The following is a 19,903-nucleotide window of genomic DNA, read 5'->3' as shown; positions in this document are numbered from 1 at the left end:
CATGAAAACAGGTGGTGGTTTTCGGACCAAATACAAATTCAGATGAGGTGATAAAATTTCACTCCCATCACGAATTATTGGGCAATAACTAACACTACCTGCTGGATACTGAAATGAGGAAAGACAACTGAGTACATTCCGCTTGACTTCAACATCCAGGGCTAAGTCTACCAGAAAGAAAAGTGTCGACGAAATGTCACCCTATCTCCCTCCCAAAAGCAACTGAGTGAAAACTCCAGGGTAGTAACCCAATGTTATAAACTGCATTCTTAAATTTGACCCACAGCTCTTATCCAATGACATTTTTATGCTTGCAACAATGCTTTCTACAGAATATGTCAGGAACACCTCTGTATCATTGTTAGCTTCCATCTCATTGTTAAACTGATTAATACCCACCTTATCAAAAGATTAAGTCAACTCGGCCGTAACCACTCTCACTGGAGCAGATTCCACAAATCCATTTTTAAGCAGGAAAACAGGGAGCTTCATCTCATCTGATCGGTCATGCCTCCTTAATCTTGTAATCTTACCTCTGGGAAACTGAATTTACTGTTTTATGCAGCAGCAGAAGTAGGCCATTCAGCCCATCGTGTCTGCTCCACCACTCAATTAGGTCATGACATACTAGATATGATAACCCCCAACTTCACTTTCCTGCCTATCCCTCTAATCCTCAATTCCCTTACTGATTAAAATGCTATCTCAGCCTTGAACATACTTAACGACCCAGCCTTGCCAACACTCTGTGGTAAAGAATTCCACAGATTCACTACCCTTAGAGCAGAAGTTCCTCCTCTTCTCTGATTTAAATGGGTGACCGCTTACTCTAAAATTATGCTCTCTGGCCCTAATCTTCCTTTATGTTTGCTGTTATTCAATAGTGAGTCATAATGTCTCTCAACTTATCTTTGCCTCCAGTAAAACTAATCAAGCTTCATTAGGACTTTAAAAATCCTAGAAGATAAAATTAACTTTCTTGCTCTCCTTGGAGTTCATTTCAAGAAATCAAGACCTTTTGAGAACAGTATGTGCAAAACTCTGATAATAAAATATTACAAGCGCAGCCTTAAATACTCATGAAATGTAAATATTAAGATCACTCATTTTACTGAAAAAGTTATCTCTGCACAAAATGACTTGGATTGCACATTTAGCATTCCAATCCAGTCATTATCACTTTATGTTTATCTACAGTAAAATCCTCTCCAATTCCTCAGCTCCTCACATCATTATTTCTGTGGCTCACTTCAATTTAATCCTATTTCTGTGACTCATTACAATCTCCACAATACTGGCTCCATAGCTTGATGCAATCAACAAATATTTCTACTACTGAAAGCAAACTCCCAGTACCAGCCTTCAAGTGTATTTTTTTCACAGGATGTGGGCATTGTTGGCAAGGCCAGCATTTGCTGTTCACCTCTAACTGCCCTTGAATGGAGTGGGCCATTTCAGACGGCAGTCAAAAGTCTGAGGGCCTGGAGTCACTTGTAGGCCAGATTGGGTAAGGATGGCAGGTTTCCTTCCCATGATGGGATTTTACAATAACCATGAAGGTTGTCACAGACACTATTACTGAAATTAGCATTATATTCCAGATTTATGAATTGAATTTAAATTTCACCAGTTGCCAGGTGTTAGAATGTAACTGGTGACAACTTTGTATCGGATGTAATATGACCAATGATAACAAGCTGTAAGAGTCTGATTGAATGGTGGGGCAGGCTCGAAGGGCTAGATGGCCTACTCCTGCTCCTATTTCTTATGTTCTTATGTTATGTTCAGCTGACCCAATAAACCATGGGTCCAATTACAGAATGACATGATGGTCAGCTCATAAGTACCTACCTGTTGGGAATTGTGGGGAACTAGGATTGGCCCAAGATGAGGCCCCAAGTTTAGAGTAATGGAATTTCTCTATTAAACCCTTTCTATGATCTATAAGTTGGAGTAAATTGTTATATTTTTATTGTGTGCATTTGAAGAGTTCCTTCTGAAGAAACAAAACTGTGGGATTTGAACCTATGCCTGGCCCTTTGGACATCAGACTGGGGGAGATGGTGACATAGTAATAAACAGATGAACCAGGACAGGTTCCAGAAGTGCCTCTGGCAGATGTTGGCTTCTTCTCCTTAATACCATTGCGACTTTCTGTTCAGTAATCACTTTCAATTCAGCGATTACTAATAGCCACATAACTCAAAAAAGCAATTCTTGTGCAAATGAGTTATATTCTACATGAACAATCTCATGTGGAACTTTATCAAATGCTTACCGAAAGTGGGCAAACATTATATTAAGTGAATGGCTGTCTTTTTGTAAAAAAGCTCTTGATGAATGACTTACCACTTCGAAAAAAAAATTAATGTTGACCTTGGTCTTAATAAATGGTGATTGGAAACCTTTAACATTTTCCTAAGTAACTAGTTCATAATTCCCTTGCCCCATAATCACTCATCTATTTCTGAGTGTGAGAACTACAAATATCAACTATCCTGATTTTGAACAGAGAATTTGTTCAATGTTTCAACTACGTCAGTGTTCACAGAACTAGTTGGCAGTCTACTCCACAGGCTTAAGTGTGAAATCATTGGTCTGTGTTTGGTTTGCGGTTTCTTTGGCTTACGATCAAGTTACACAAAGCCAAAGAAACAAGACTGAATTTTGACAGATTTGAAGAAGTGCCAGAAATTATTAGCACAAAATTTTCTGATGCTGGTGCAGATCTTCCTGCCTTTAGTTTAATGTTATTGTGGCCCTATGTTAGCTGTTTGCATCTGCAATGTGCAACCCCAAACATTGCAAATCTCCATCCAAATGGTGCGTTGTCCCTTTTGCGTAACTCTCAGATTTTATATTTCCTCCACTTCAGTGACTCCTCGCTTCCTAGGTTCCTTATTGCTACATCTTCTCCCTCTGAAAGTTAAGTATCAGATATATCTGAAACTGTAGGATGGATTTAACGTTTCTTTTTTAAACTTGTCTTTTTTGTCTGATTCATCTGCATTACACCTTTGAGTCAACTTTCAATGTTTTAGAGTTCCCCAAATTTCAATGTTAACCTTCGCACTGCTGCTATTTTTCAGACACATGCTTGGGTGCCAATCAGCTTTACCGCAAAAATCACAATTTTTCTGAATATGTATAGTTTCGTGTTAGATTTATCACCTGATAATAAATGAGATTGAAACAAAGGTCTTGACCTTAACTTTGCATATAGCCTGAGTCACATTTTCAAATAATGCACCAACTAAAATAAATACCTCGAACATATACTTATGGTGGCACGATGGCACAGTGGTTAGCACTGCTGCCTCAAAGCACCAGGAACCTGGGTTCGATTCCAGCCTCGGGTCACTGTCTGTGTGGAGTTTGCACGTTCTCCCTGTGTCTGCATGGGTTTCCTCCCAGTGCTCCAGTTTCCTCCCACTGTCCAAAGATGTGCGGATTAGGTGGATTGGATGTGCTAAATTAACCCTTAGTGTCCTGGGATGTGATAGGTTATTGGAATTAGCAGGGTAACTTAGCGGGAATAGGGCCTGGGTGGGATTGTTGTCAGTGCAGACTTGATGTGCCAAATGACTTCTTTCTGCACTGTCAGGTTTCTATGATTCTATGATACCTGTGTGATTAAGAAAGCTACGATTGTTGGTTGTAGGTAGTATTAACATTTAATAAGCACAGTATATTCTATTATACATAGGAATGATTCCAAGTTGATTCAATAATAAAATTAAAGAAATAACATCAGATTTTCAGAAGGCGCTTGACAAGGTGCCTCACAAGAGGTTAATACAGAAGGTCAGGGGGCATGGAGTTGGGGGTAGGGTGTTAGCGTGGATAGAGGATTGGTTGTCAAATAGGAGGCAGAGAGTGGGGGTCAATGGGTGCTATTCGGATTGGCGGTTGGTGACTAGCGGAGTGCCCCAGAGGTCGGTGCTGGGGCCTCATCTATTTACCATTTATATAGATGATCTGGAGGAGGGAACCGAGTGTATGGTGTCAAAATTTGCTGATGACACCAAGATTGGTGGAACGGCAAATTGTGCGGAGGGTATGGAGAGTCTGCAGAAGGATCTAGATAGGCTGGGTGAATGGGCCAGGAACTGGCAAATGGAATTTAATGTTGGCAAGTGTGAGGTTGTCCACTTTGGTAGGAAGAATGGTAGGAAGGACTATTACTTACATGGCGAAAAACTGCAGCATGCAACGGTGCAGAGGGACCTCGTGGTCCTTGTGCACGAGTCGCAAAAACCCAGCCTGCAGGTGCAGCAGGTGGTCAGGAAGGCAAATGGGATGCTGGCCTTCATAGCGAGGGGGATTGAATATAAAAGTAGGGAGGTCTTGCTGCAGCTGTATAGGGCACTGGTGAGGCTGCAGCTGGAGTACTGTGTGCAGTTTTGGTCGCCACACTTACGCAAGGATATTTTGGCCTTGGAGGGAGTGCAGAGGAGGTTTACTAGGCTGATACCAGAGTTGAGGGGGTTGAACTATGAGGAGAGGCTGAATAAACTAGGCTTGTACTCGTCAGAGTTTAGAAGAATGAGGGGAGATCTCATTGAGACGTGTAAGATGATGAATGGGATGGATAGGATAGAGGTGGAGAGGCTCTTCCCGCTCAGAAAGGACAGCAGGACCAGAGGGCACAGCCTCAAGATAAAGGGGGGGTGGTTTAGAACGGAGTTGAGGAGGAACTTCTTCACTCAAAGGGTGGTGAATCTCTGGAATTCTCTGCCCGTTGAAGTGGTGGAGGCTGCCTTGCTAAATATTTTTAAGACGCGGGTTGATAGGTTTTTGATAGGCAAGGGGATTAAGGGTTATGGGGAGAGGGCGGGAATGTGGAACTGAGACACGACAGATCAGCCATGATCTTATTGAATGGCGGGGCAGGCTCGAGGGGCTAGATGGCCTACTCCTGCTCCTATTTCTTATGTTCTTATGGGACAGGTGTTGTGTTGCAGCTGTGGAATGTGGGGTCTTTTGGATGCCAAAATGAGCCAGGACAAACACATTTGCAGAAAGTTTAAATAACTGAAGGAATTCCAAAGCAGGGTTATGATACCACTAGGAAGTGATGACTAGAGTATTAATCTAGAAACTCAGATAATCTTGTGGGGACCCGGGTTCGAATCCCGCCGAGGCAGTTGGTGAAATTTGAATTCAGTAACAGATATCTGGAATTAAGAATCTACTGATGACCATGAAACCATTGTCATCAGTTGGAAAACCCATCTGGTTCACTGATGTCCTTTAGGGAAGGAAATCTACCGTCTGGCTTACATGCAACTCCAGAGCCACAGCAATATGGTTGACTCTCAACTGTCCTCCAAGGGCAACTAGGAATGGACAATAAATGCTGGCCAGCTAGCAACGCCCATGCCACCTGAATGAATAAAAAAACTGTGCAACATAAGGGTGAGGAGAAATACCTGGCCATTTTATTCCAGAAGATGGTTATGCTTCTTAGAATGGGATCATCTGTTCCTGGTCAGCAGTGAGGGTCAGGGGGATCTGATTGTGAGTGAGGCAGGTAAAGAGACTGAGCAGACAGCAGTGAAGGAGGCTCACACTTTGCAATTGTCAAACAGGTTTGAGGTGCTCGTAACGTATGTGGATGAAAGCGCAGATTGCCAGGTAGATGAGCAGACTGGCCATAGCACCATGGTACAGGAAGTCGTTCAAGCCAGCAAGGAATGTAGAGGCAGTAGGGATGGTACAGTGAAGGGGATCATCATTGTTCTCTGCAGCCAAGAGAGAGTTCAGAAGACTCTATTGCCTGCCACCTGCCAGGGTTCGGGACATCTGTTCAGGGAGGAACTTGCAGTGGAAGGATCTAGCTGTCATGGTCCATGTAGATACCAACAACATAAGCAGGACAAGAAAGAGATCTCCATAGTAAGAATGAGGAGCTATTAGGTACCTAGCAGCACAGTGATTGGCACTGCTGCTTCACAGCTCCAGGGACCTGGGTTCGATTCCCGGATTGGGTCACTGTCTGTGTGGAGTTTGCACATTCTCCTCGTGACTGCGTGGGTTTCCTCTGGGTGCTCTGGTTTCCTCCCACAGTCCAAAGATGTGTGGGTTGGGTTGATTGGCCATGCTAAAATTAGTGTCCTGAGATGTGTAGGTTAGAGGGATTAGTAGGTAAATCTGTAGAGATATGGAGGTAGGGCCTGGGTGGGATTGTGGTCGGTGCAGACTCAATGGGCCGAATGGCCTCTTTCTGTACTGTAGGGTTTCTATGATTTCTATGAAAATAAGAAGCAGAACCTCAAAAGTAGTAATCCAGAGATTATTACCTGAGCCACATACAAATTGGCATTGACAAAAAAGATTTGAGAGATGAACACGTGGCTCAAAAACTGGTGTGGGAGAAGTGGGTTCTGGTTCATGGGGAACTGGCACCAGTACTGGAAAAGCAGGGGCTGTACCACTGGAGCAGCCTACACCTGAATCACACTGGAAGGAGAGCTCTTGTGAATTACATAACTTGGGAATTAAGAAGAGTTTGAACTAAATAATGGGGGCAAAGGATCAAACGTGGGCAGATGTGGTATATAAAAGCGTAGAGGCAAGGTAAAGAGGAAGGTATTAACAAGGGAAATGAAAAACAGATGATGACAGGATGGGATAGAGTACAAATCTAAACCAACAGAAAAGGCTAGAGGTTACAAAGATAATAAAAGAACAAAATCTCCAGAGGGATGACTTAAATTCAGGAAACCAGGATATAGAAATTGTTTAGATAGAGGTGAGGAATGATAAAAGCCAGAAGTTACTCAGGTGAAAAGTAATCACGTGGTATAGGCAGGGTATCAGAGAAGGAATAGTGGGGGCTTTTCCATAAATTACAGTGATTATCATGGGGAATTTTAATTATATATGGACTGGAACAACCAGATGGGAAAAGATAGTGTAGATGACAAATTCATAAAATGTTTTTGGATTATTTCTTAGATTAGCACAATCTGGAGTCAGCAGGGACAGCCTATATTAGCCTTGGTATTGTGCGATGAGATGAGATTAATTAATGACCTCATAGTGAAAGGTGCCACTCTGTAGCAGTGATCATATATGATTGAATTTTACATTCAGTTTGAGAGGTAGAAATGGGTTGAATGCTAGTATTTAAACTTAAATAAGGTAATAACAGCCTGTTTCACCATTTGATATGATATATGATCGTCTCCACTTTCCTGACCACTCCTTCCATCCCACTGCTCATTAAAAACCTATCTATCTCCTTAAATTTGTTTAGCGTTCCGGCTTCAACTGCACTCTGGGATAGAGAATTCCACAGATTCACCACCCTTTGAGTAAAGCAATTCCTCCTCATTTCTGTTTTAAATCTGCCATCCCTTAGCCTAAAACGATGGCCTCTTGCACTTCAATGTTTAGGAAGGAGAAACATCCACTCTACGTCTACCCTGCCAATCCCCTTTAGCATCTTGTAAACTGCAATTAGATCTCCTCTCATTCTTCCAAACTCGAGTGAGAATAGGCCAAACCCACTCAATCTCTCTGCACGAGGCAAATCTTTCCTCCCTGGAACCAACTGAGTGGAATTTCTCCGAACTGTTTCGAGTGCATTTACTAAGTAAGGGGACCAAAACTGTGCGCAACAATTCAGGCAGTGGCCTGGTGACCACTGTCGAAGATGATGGAGGGGTTGTCTCAGGAATTTTATGGGATGTTCTACAGGTGGGGAGGGCAAATCTTGCTGGCAGCCTAACCATTTATGTTGATGATTCTGATAATTCTAGGAGATTTACTATGACCAATGGTGTTTAGTCAAGAAATTTGGGAAATAAATTTGTAGCTTATGTTAATAGGGTTACATAGAATCCCTACAGCACAGGAAGTCATTCGGCCTATCGAGCCTTCACCAGCTCTGATGGAATACCTTACCCAAGCCCATTCCCCCACTCTATCCCCACAATCCCACACATTTACCATGACCAATCCACCTAACCTGCACATCTTGGGGCTGTGGGAGGAAACCGGAGCACCCGGAGAAAACCCACACAGACACAGGGAGAATGTGCAAACTCCACGCAGTCATCCGAGGCTGGAAGGCAACGGCCTCGTGATGCTATCGCCAGACTAATAATCCAGAAACTCACCTAATGTTCTGGGGACCCAGATTCGAATCCTGCCATGTCAGTTAGTGGAGTTTGAATTTAATAAAAAATATCTGGAAAGAAGAATCAATGGTACACGAAACCATTGCTGGTGGTCGATAAAACCCATCTGATTCACTAATGTCCTTTAGGGAAGGGAATCTCCTACCCTTACCTGGTCTGGCCTACATGTGACTCCAGAGCCACAGCAATGGGGTTGACTCTCAACTGCCCTCTGAACAAGGGCAACTAGGAAAGGGCAAAAAGTGTTGGCCAGCCCATGTCCCACAAATGAATTTTAAAAAATTGAGCCTAGGTCCCTGGCGCTGTGAGGCAGCAATGTTAACCACTGCACCACCGTGCTGCCCGGTTATTTCCTTCTATAGATGGGGAGATCTGTAAGAAGCTGCTATTTAATAAACTCTTAAGAAATGTATTGAAAATTACAGAGTCAACTCTCTGTCTCTCTTTCTCACATGAAGAAAGCTTTCCTAGCAGTGTGCTAGCTGACACACACAGGATATGCTGTTGTCTCTGCCAAGGACATGCACAGGCACTATAACAAAACATCCCTAAAGCTGATAAAATGGAATGTCATGACCCGTACCTAAACAAAGTGTCAGAGCAAAGGTTAAGCAGACTCGGGGGAGAGGAGAAAAAAGAAAAATCACTTCAGACAGCAAAGAGAGTCTGGAAGTGATCCATGTTGGCTTCAGTCTGACACTAACTTCAGAAAACCGAGGGCAGAAGAAACTAACACTTCCAGCCTCAGAGATCACCTTCATCCATCCATTTATCCAACGTGGGACCAGTAAACTGCTCAGAAGAGACTGCTGCCTTCAGGCACAGAGATCAGCACCACTTTTCCACGACCCCCCCCCCGCAACCAATTCAGGACCAGCAAAACATTCCCACCTGTTAGGGGAAGGATTTTTTTTTTTGTTTATTTAGCTTATCATATCTAACTTCAGGACTCATGCAGCCACTGTAACTAACCACAAAACTCGCAATGCTAATCCAGGATAGATTGCTCCAGTCATTTTTGCTGGAAGTAATATACAGACGTGTGATTTAGGCTGGTGGATGTAGATTGAATAGCAGCGTTCAGATGGGAAATGGATAAAAACTTGAGGAGAAAAACATGTAGCGATAAGAAGAAAGAACAGGGAACTAGGACCAACTCGGTTGCTCGAGTTGGCGCAGACTTGATGGGCTGAATGGCTTCATTCTATGTTGTACAGGTCCACGATTCAATAATTAAGGAAGGAAAAGGAAAGCATGAACTTGTACTTGCACAGTGCCTTTCAAAATCTGAGGATTGCCAAAGTACTGGAAACTATTGGCATACTTTTGAGGTATGGGACGGCACAGTGGCAAGCACCGCTGCCTCACAATGCCAGGGACCTGGGTTCAATTCCAGCCTTGGGTCACTGTCTGTGTGGAGTCTGCGCGTTCTCCCTGTATCTACGTGGGTTTCCTCCAGGTGCTCCAATTTCCTCCCACACTCCAAAGATATGTGGGTTAGGTTGATACATTGCCCCTTAGTGTCAGGGGACGAGGAAGGTAAATAGGTGGGGTTACAAGGGTAGGACCTGGGTAGGATTGTTGTTGGTGCAGGCTCAATGGGCCAAATGGCCTCCTTCTGCACTGTAGATTACATGATTCTATAAGCATATAATTGTTCTACTGTGAAAAGAAATAGCAGCCAACTTACACACAGCAACATGTTAATGACTATTAATCTGAGTGATATTGGTTGAGAGATAAATATTGATCAGAATCTGGAGAGATTTTCCCCTTTTCTCCCCCCCTTCAAAGTACAGCCATGCATCCTTCTGAGAGTAAATACGGGGTCTCAGTTTACTATCTCCTCTGAAAAACGGGGCTGCTGTTAGTGGCTGGAGTGTTATCCTGATTTACATATTCAATTCTCTGGGATACGGCTTGTCTACACCTGGAGGCAAGAATGCTACCACTGAACTAAGGTTGACACCAATTAGTATTTCACCACTGTTGGGGGTGATGGGGTGGAGGAGCTGTTAGTGTGGGGAGAATAGTGGCGGTGGGGGGAGAATAGTGGCGGTGGGGGGAGACTTCTTCAAAAAGCATCAACTCCCTGATTTCTCAAACACTGGATACCTCCAATGCTTCACTGCTTACCAGTATCTGGATGGTATCAATTCCATGCAGTTTCACACCCAAGCCCTAATTTGTTTGCATCCAACTTTCACATGAACATTAAAAATTATTTTGTGCAGAGGGGCATGAGAATGAGGCATTTTTATATTTACTTTTCAAGTTTCCAACCTAAGCAAAAACAAACAAGTTACATTCAGATTTCCTAATGATGAGAATGATATCTCTGCCAATACCCAAACACAGGGCTTTCCACACAATGCCTTTACTCTTGAGACAACTGCCGGGAGTCACCTTGCAGACACAGTAGAATGAGTAACAATCCATGGCTCACACACACATTAAAACTTATGTTTTGATGCTGTTTGACTTCAGCAATTATTGCCTTTTCAATGCAGGCAGGTTGATGTTTTTGAGGCAGAGATCACAGGGAGTGGGAACGTACAGAGCAGATACCTGAAGTGTAAAATATACTCTGTCTCCATTAGTCCCCAAATACCACTGCGTAGCTAAAGCAGTGTCTATCCTCCATGATCAAAAAGCAAAAGAAAACTGCTATCATACACAAATCCAAAACTTGATGTTAGGAAGATATGAAGCAAGTGGCCATTTGGTATGTTTTGGTTGAAGTTGAAGCAGGAATGTCGGCTGAAAAAGTAGAATAATTTTTTTTTGAGTAGTACTGTGGGGTCTTCAAACTATCACGTAGATTCAGCAGGATGGGATTACTGGCTGAGTTTTTTAAAGTTTATTTATAAGTCACAAGTGGCACACTGCAATGAAGTCACTGTGAAAATCCCTCAGTCGCCATACTCTGGTGCTTGTTCGGGTACACTGAGAAAGAATTTAGCACGGCCAGTGCACCTAACCAGCACGTCTTTCGGACTGTGGGAGGAAACCAATGCAGACATGGGCAGAATGTGCAAACTCCACACAGACAGTGAACCTGGATTCCTGACGTTGTGAAGCAGCCATGTTAACCACTGTGCCACCATGCTGCCCCTGTTCTGAGGTTTACTGTGCTACTGAGACATTAACTGAAGGCTTGAATAATTAATGTCTCCATTTTGCATAAAGCAGAAGCTGAAAAGGACTTAGAAATTTTAAAAAGAGAGGTTGTATATTTACTTTTCAAGTTTCCAAACTATCGAGGCAAAAACAGACAAGTTACATCCAGGTTTCACAATGGTGAGAATGGTATCTCTGCCAATATCCAAATGCAGAGCTTTCCACGCAATGCCTTTACTCTTGAACTGACTGCTGGGAGTTGCATGGTAGTTGTTTGGGTCAGCTTTCCCCAGTTTTACAAGCCACACTCCAGCACTCTTGTCTCAAAGTCATAAGGTTGTGAGTCGTGGGGGGTACAAGTCCCACTTCAGGAAAAGAGCACACAATCTAGAGCTGCATTTCAGTGAGAGTAACACATCTCCACACGTGCCATTTTTCAGAAGAGACATTAAACTTCTGCAGGTGTACGGCAGCGTTCAGAGATCGGGAGTTCATATCTAACATTCTCCTTCAACCAACAACCCAAAGCAGATGAGCTGGTCATTCCTCCATTTTGTAGTCTGTGGGACTGAGCTGCGTGCATACTGAGTGGTGCATCTGCCTACAGAAATAACAGTGATCATACTTCAGCAAGTAATGAATTGGCTGTGCTGCACTCTGGAGAGATCCCAGGGAGGTGGGAAAGTGCTACACGGGGCAGCACAGTGATTAGCACTGCTGCTTCACAGTGCCAGGGACCCGGGTTGGGTCACTGTCTGTGTGGAGTTTGCACTTTCTCCCCGTGTCTGCATGGGTTTCCTCTGGGTGCTCCGGTTTCCTTCCACATTCAGAAGGACGTGCTGATTAGCATTAGCCTGAACAGGCGCTGGACTGTGGTGACTTGAGAAATTTAACAGTAATTTCATTGCAGTGTTAACGTAAGCCTTACTTGAAACTAATAAATAAACTTTATTTTATTTTACACATGAAGGTTCTTCTTATCTGTGATCACAAGGTTACAATGGCATAAGGACAGTTTAAAAATAAGGGGTCTCCCATTTAAGACAGAGATGAAAATAAATGTTTTCCCTTCGAGGGTTGTGAATCTGTGGAGCTTTCTTCCTCAGAGAGGTGGAGGTGCCGGCATTGGGCTGGGTGGGCACAGTAAGAAGTGCTCACCCCACCTGTCACGCACCTGATGAAGAAGCAGCATTCTGAAAGCTTATGATTCCAAACCTGTTGAACTTCAACCTGGTGTGAGACTTCTCCTTCCCTAGAGAGGAGGGGAGGCAGAGTCAGTGTCAGTGAATATTTTAAAAGTTTATTTAAAGTTTATTGATCAGTCACAAGCAGGATTACTGAAGTTACTGTGAAAATCCCCTTGTCAGCACACTCCGGCGCCTGTTCAGGTACTGAGAGAGAATTTAGCATGACCAATGCATTAACCAGAACGTCTTTTGGACTGTGGGAGGAAACCTATGCAGATATAGGGAGAACGTGCAAACTCCACTCAGACAGTGTCCCAAGCCGAGAATTGAACCCAGGTCCTTGGCGCTGTGAGGTAGCAGTGCTAACCACTAGGCCACCGCGCCACCCTAAGGCAGAGGTAGATGAATTCTTCACTAACATGGGAGTCAAAGGTTATCAAGAATAGGCAGAACGTGGAGCTAAGGAACACAATCAGATCAGTCATAAGCAGGCTCGAGAGGTTGAATGGCCTACTCCTAACTCATACTTTCATATGTAGCACACATTATATCAATGGCGTCTGCACTAAACCAGATGATATTCAGAGTTCCCTCAGTCCTGGCCTCCAATGTGGCAGTTTCATGGTGTGCACTCACATTCACCCTTGTTAGTGTTTGACTGTCCAACCTTATTTCATTTATTATCTAGGGAAAAGACAAACGCAATAATAACTCTGTCAAAATATTCTCTCTCAAGTGCAGAGTGACATTTTTCTTCCAAGCATTGCCCTCTTTGTAACCCCTACACAAATCTGAGATCCGCTGGGTTTTTTTAAAACTACATTAGAGGAGGTAAACTTCAAGAGGAAAATTTACAAGTACCCTTAGTACTTACATCTGGAATGAAGCCAATCTCATTGAGATGGTTACTCAACTCTGGGTCATGGAAAGCAATCATCTGGGAAAACACTGTCAGATACTCTGTAACAAGGAGAAAATTTATTAATCATGTAAGCATCTGATGAAAGACAGAACCTTAAATAATACTGATTGTTTTCATAACCGGTCACAAGGAGGGAACTCAAGATCACGCAAACACGACACACCCAGACATAGTTTCCAGGGTGGTTACACAAAGATTACCTCATGTGATTCATTTAACAAGGACCACTTTTTCAATAGCTCCAACCTGATGAGACCATAGGAGATGATACCACAGCTTTAATGGTATTCCGCTGTAAACGCGTGTGGGAAAGCCATCAGTGACCAACACTGTCTGATTTGTGGGCTAAAACCACTGTGGTAGTTGTCATATTCACAGTGCATCGAGAAGTTGTTGCTCAAATTAATGACTGAACTTTTGAAAAAGACCCGAGCTGCTTCTTTTTATGTAGTGCAGACAGAGGGGGCCAATCTGCACAGCAACAGTACTCCAGCTTGCTATTTCTGAACTCTCAAACGGTGAAGCAACAGCTTTAAGAAGATGGCAAGGCCATGGGGAGTGAACAAAAGAGATTTGCCTGTCAAGCAGGAAGCTTTAGTTGTGAAAGGAAATTTGACTGAGGCACTCAAAATGAAGGATTTTACTAAGATGACAAGGGAAATAATATTACGTTCATCAGTAATTAAAGAGCACAATTTCAAAGATAATCTTCAAAAATAATGTACGAAGACATTAGGAGAATTATTCTTACGTTTTTATGTTTTAAGGGAACTAAGAAATGCAATGCAACTACCAGTGATCGAGACACAAACTGCAGCTTTGAGAGATATTTGAAAAAAGAAAAACATTAAGAAAATTATTGGGAAAGTACTGGGGAAATGGGATTCAGTTCCACATTCCTAGTCATACTATCTTATACATCACATTTTTAAATGCCTCAATTAATTCCAATCCATTCAGTGCTATACGGGCACCAAACTGATAGCTGTTTTTGCTTTTGATCTCAATTCCATCCAGTGATCTGATCAGGTTGTGCTGTATCTGATGTGCCATCATAGATTTATTTTATCAACATCTATGCAATACAAAGAGAGTGCGCAAAGCAGATATTCCTTCCCCGAAAGCTCTGGTGCAAACGTCTCTGCAGGATAATCTCTGCACTGATCTGAAGCTTCAGCAGACATCCAGGGCAAAGCTGACCAAAAACACACAGATTCTTCAGTAACAGACTGGATCCTGAGAGTTTGTGATATGCAAGTCGCACAAATGTACAGACACTATAGGGGTTTGAGCGGTTAAGTCACTGGGCTCCTCATCCAGAATGTTAAATCAAAAAACACACGCAAGTTCAAATCTTGCCATGCAATTTCCTAGAATCTAAATTCCCTGGATTATATAGGTCAGTGTGCCTGACTTCAGTAATAAGTAAAATAAGGAATCAACTATTAGAGATCTGATAACAGATCTGATAATCTGAAAGTCATAATATGACTGAGCGGAGTAAAGATGGATTCACAACAAATCTGTTTGAGATTATTTTTGAGGTTGTAACTGGAAGGGTGGATAAGGGGAACCAGTGTTTCTTGGATGTTCAACAAGCATTCAGTGAGAGGTTATTACGCAAAATCTTGCTTTGCAATAGGGATTAGAAAGGGTTATGGATTGGTAGCAGGCAGAAAACAGAGTAGGAATAAACAACCGAGTTTCAGATTAGCAGGTCACAACTAGTTGGGCACTGCAAGGATCTGTGCTTGATCCTCAGTTATTTACAATCCATATTTATGACCGGGGTGCGAGTGTAATGCATCAGGGTTGGCTGACAAGTTAGGTGGAAAAGTGAGCTGTGAGGAGGACACAAAAAAACTGCAGAAGGCAATAAGTAAGTGAGGGAGGGGGGGGGCAAAAATGTGGAATATAAAATGGAGGAGTGTGAAGTTATCCATTTCAGTAGGTAAAATTTAAAAAAAAAGATTACTTTTTAAATAGTGAGAGACTGGGAAAACAAATGGCATGTTAGCCTTTATTATTAAGGGATTAGAATACAAGAGTAAAGATAGTCTTACTGCAATTGTATGTGGATTGTTGAGATCACACCTGAAGTACTGTGTACACTTTTGGTCTCCTGATCTAAGGAAGAATATACATGCCTTAAAAGGAGCACAAGTAAGTTCACTACAGCAAGATGAGCGGTGTTTCTGTAGAGGAGAGATTGAGTCATATATGAGGTTAAAAGAATGAGAGGTGCTTTCATTGAAATAGATAAAATTCTTAAGGGTTTCACAAGGTAGATGCTGCGAGGATATTTCCCTGACCAGGAGATCTCGAATTAGTCTCAGGAGGAGGAGTTGGCCATTTAGGACGGAGTTAAAGAAAAAAACTTCTTCACTGGAAAAATAAAATTTTCAGAGGTTAATTGGCAGTAATTAAGACTTACCATACTGCTAAAATTTCACTGATGCCTGAATGTAGAAGCCCTGATATTCTCGGGTGTGGTTATTGGGTAAGTACAACAACTTGATGCCATTGCTCGGATGTGAAATCTGAATCTATTGGTGGTATTTTAGTGCAGGAAGGCCTACGAAAGAAGTGAAATTGGACAGCAAAAAAAATCAGAATGGACTTGGGATCGGGCATGGGAGTACGAGGTGGGTTTATGTGGTAACAGCAGGAGCTGAGATAAAGCAGGAAATGAAACAGTGACGTTAGAGTGACGACAGAAGTGGTGCAGAGATAAAACTTGGTTTTAAAAAAGCATGGGCAGTGAAACCAACGCAAGAGAAAATCTGAGTCATGGCGAGCACGGAATGCGAATAAATTGAGAGAGTAAAAAGTAAGGCCTCTGGTTCTCCAAAACAAAATTTGTCTACTTAATTTTAATTCAGCTGTCAAAAAACAAATAAATAAAAAAGATGTGAGATGGAAGACAGGCTGCAAGTCAAGCCTGTGACATGGGGGGACAGTGAGACTGTCCAGAATTCTGACATTTGCAGGAAATGGCTCTGCTTTGAGTCACTCCAGCTCAAAGGCAATGAGCCGATTTGCAAGTTTGTGCTGGAACACAAGGGAAGTGGAAGAATTTTTGGATGGTTTTGTCCAAAACACAGTCGCACAACAGAAGAAAACGCAGCTTTAGGGAGGGCAAATTGCAACTGTAAGGGAGCCAGATAACCATAGAACCCCTACAGTGCAGAAAGAGGCCCTTCAGCCCATCGCGTCTGCACTGACCACAATCCCACCCCGGCCCTACCCCCATATCCCTACATATTATACCCACTAATCCCTCTAACCTATGCATCCCTGGACACTAAGGTGCAATTTTTTAGCATAGCCAATCAACCTAACCCACACATCTTTGGACTGTGGGAGGAAACCGGAGCACCCACGAGGAGAATGCACAAACTCCACACAGACAGTGGCCCGAGCCAGGAATTGAACACAGGGCCTTGGAGCTGTGAAGCAGCAGTGCTAACCACTGGTTAACAGGGCCTTAAGAGTGGTTGAACAGAAGATCTGGAGACACTAGTCCAGTGAAATACATAAAATGTACTCATTACAAGTGAGGACAAGGAGAGGACAGCCAAAATGCCCACCAAAACACTACTATGGACCAGACGGCTGACAGGTTTGGGGGAAGAACTAGAAGAGAATAGAACTGTGCCAGTCCATTAGGATTCACTGAGATTTATTTATAGAGGGATAGAATTTAAAGATGGGGAGTTCAGCTAAAATTGCATTGAATCTTGGTTAGACTACATTTGAACTATTATAGAGTCCCCACAGTACAGAAGGAGGCTATTTGAGTCCATACCAATCACAATCCCACACAACCCCTATTCTCATAACCCCACACATTTACCCTGCTAATCCCCCTGACAATAGGGTCAATTTAGCGTAGCCAATCAACCTAACCCACATATCTTTGGACTGAGAGGAAACTGGAGCACCCGGAGGAAATCCATGCAGACACGGGGAGAAAGTGCAAACTCCACACAGACAGTAACACAAGGCTGGAATTGAACCCAGGTCACTGGCGCTGTGAGGCAGCAGTGCTAACCACTCTGCCACCATGCCGCCCGATAAACAGTTATGGTCTTATTATCTAAAAATATACAGAGGCACTGCTAAAATAGATTCACAAGCAAGATAATAGGATCATAGAACAGAATCATAGAGCGCAGAAGTAGGCCATTCAGCCCATCAAGTCTGCACCGACCATAATCCCACTCAGGCCCTACCCTCAAAAACCCATCTACTTACCCTAGCTCGTCCTTTTGACATTAAGAGTCAATTTAGCATGGCCAATCCACTTAGTCCACATGTATTTGGACTGTGGGAGGAAACCGGAGCACCCGGAGGAAATCCACACAGACACGGGGAGACTGCGCAAACTCCACACTGTCACCCAAGATTAGGATTGAAACCGGGTCCCTGGACTGTGAGGCAGCAGTGTTAACCACTGTGCCACCCCTGAGGCGGTTATACCTATTAGGAAAGGATGAGCAGGCTGGGGCTCTTTCTCCTGAAAAGAGATGATCTGACAGCTATCTTTCAAATTATGAAAGGTTTTTATTGAGTACACATACAGATAGTATTTCTACTTGTGGGGAAGAGCAAAATTACCTGCCATCAACATAACAATCACCAAGAAATCAAACAGGAAATTCAGAAGTAACTTCTCTATCCAGAAAGTGAAGAGAATGTGCTGCCACAGGGACTAGTTAAGGGCGGCACAGCTCGAGTCACTGTCTATGTGGAGTTTGCACATTCTCCCTGAGTCTGCATGGGTTTCTTCCGGGTGCTCTGGTTTCCTCCCACGGTCCAAAAGACATGCTGGTTAGTTGCATTGGCCAGGCTAAATTCTCAGTGTACCCAAACAGGCAGTGGAGTGTGGCAACTGGGGGATTTTCACAGTAACTTCACTGCAGTGTTAATGTAAGCCTATTTGTGACATTAATAAATAAACTTAAACTTAGCAGGAAGCTAGATAAGCATACGAGGGAGGAGGGAAGAGAAGGTTTGCGAATCAAGTAGATCATAGAATCCCTACAGTGCAGAAGAGGCCATTCAGCCCACTGCATGTGTACTGGCAAAATATCTTACCCACATCCTTTCCCCCGTCCTGTCCCCTTAACATGACATATTTCCCATGACTAATCCATTTAACCTACGCATCTTTGGGCACTAAGAGGCTATTTAGCATAGCCAATCCACCTATCTTCTCGTCTTTGGCTGAGGAAGGATGAACGGAAGGAAGGATGGGAGGAAGTTCAGGGATAGTATAAATGCTGGTAGGAGCTGTTGGACCGAAGGGCTCATTTCTATGCTATATGTTCAATGCAATTCTTGATTTCCGTGTTTAACAGCACCATAAGAAGCGACTGTCCCATCACAAAATCTGGACCAATAACCCCTCCAATAAAAGCTACCAGGGTTGGGGGATAAATTTTCAAAGAGACTGTCTCCAGCAGGGAGTTTTCCATGTTCCCAATTTCAAGGACACCTAGTCCTTGGATCTGTGCTCATGTTGAGTGAGACTCCACCTGGGGAGAGAAACCGTCCAAATGCTTCCCTCCTACTTCACTTTAGTAAAGGTGTTTGTGGGATTGAGGAACTAAGGAGGAGGTTTAAGATCAAGATGTAATTAGTGTGGTATATCACAGAAACAAAAGTGCGAACATAAATTGATCATGGACCTTCCAATCAAACCTCAATCTTTGGGCATAGAAAAGAATTGATTGCAAGAAATGTAACACAAGGGCTTGATAAAACATTAAAACATCAAGATTTGAACTGAAATACGATTCCTATTAAGGTATGATTAACTGTAATAACTGACTCTTATATGTACCTACAAACTTCAAAAGACAGCCATTTTATAGAATTCACAACCTTGATTTCAGTAAACTGAACCATTTATTGTGTACTGATAATTTAACTGATGGGTAGCGACACATGCTCAAAATGCAGGCCGAGACTATCACACAGCAACTCAATATTCAAAATATTTCAAGCTTAAGACAATATTCAAAAGGTGCAGTAAGATGGATCCAAGCACTACACATGACATGAAAGTTGAACTCCTTTCAAAGACTCCACAGCACCTAAACAGCAGACCCAATCGGTTCCTCAAGCTCTTCCGTAGTCAAGCTTGGGCCTGACAAGACCCCATCATTCCATCTCCACGCCCCACACAAAAATATCAGCAGCCAACTAATTATCATAGAGTAATAACATCAGTGCCGACAGATTTGCAGGCAAAGTTTCTGAACACAACACATTTCCAGCCTATTACTTAGTTTGTTCAATATTCCAGTTACTGCAACCTGAGCAGCTGGATTAGAGCGTAGCAGGAGGCTTGTGTAATGGAGCGCAAAGTTACGTTGACAGTTTTGTTTGGGTACAGCGAAAGAATGTAAAAGTAACTGGAGGTTAAAATCGAGTGAAAGCAAACTAGAAAAGCAATGCGTGGGGCACAAATCTCTTTTGATTTGATTTATTGTCACATGCATTGTTTCTTGTGCGTTATA

The 19,903-nt window shown here is 42.9% G+C and overlaps 1 protein-coding gene across 2 annotated transcripts in view; it reads right to left on the bottom strand.

The window, feature by feature from the left end:
* tbck (TBC1 domain containing kinase) overlaps positions 1-19,903 on the bottom strand; it is a 192,132-nt gene that overhangs the window by 107,940 nt on the left and 64,289 nt on the right. For both annotated transcript variants that reach the window (XM_080195333.1, XM_080195341.1), the window contains exon 20: positions 13,329-13,414. In XM_080195333.1, the coding sequence (XP_080051459.1) occupies positions 13,329-13,414 (86 nt within the window). The remainder of the gene's footprint in view (positions 1-13,328; positions 13,415-19,903) is intronic.

Source organism: Carcharhinus amblyrhynchos, chromosome 1 (genome assembly GCF_965287045.1).
Source record: "Carcharhinus amblyrhynchos chromosome 1, sCarAmb.v2.hapA, whole genome shotgun sequence".
Lineage (NCBI taxonomy): Eukaryota > Metazoa > Chordata > Chondrichthyes > Carcharhiniformes > Carcharhinidae > Carcharhinus > Carcharhinus amblyrhynchos.
Note: the sequence above shows the minus strand (reverse complement) of the source record. Positions and strands in the feature narration are given on the sequence as shown.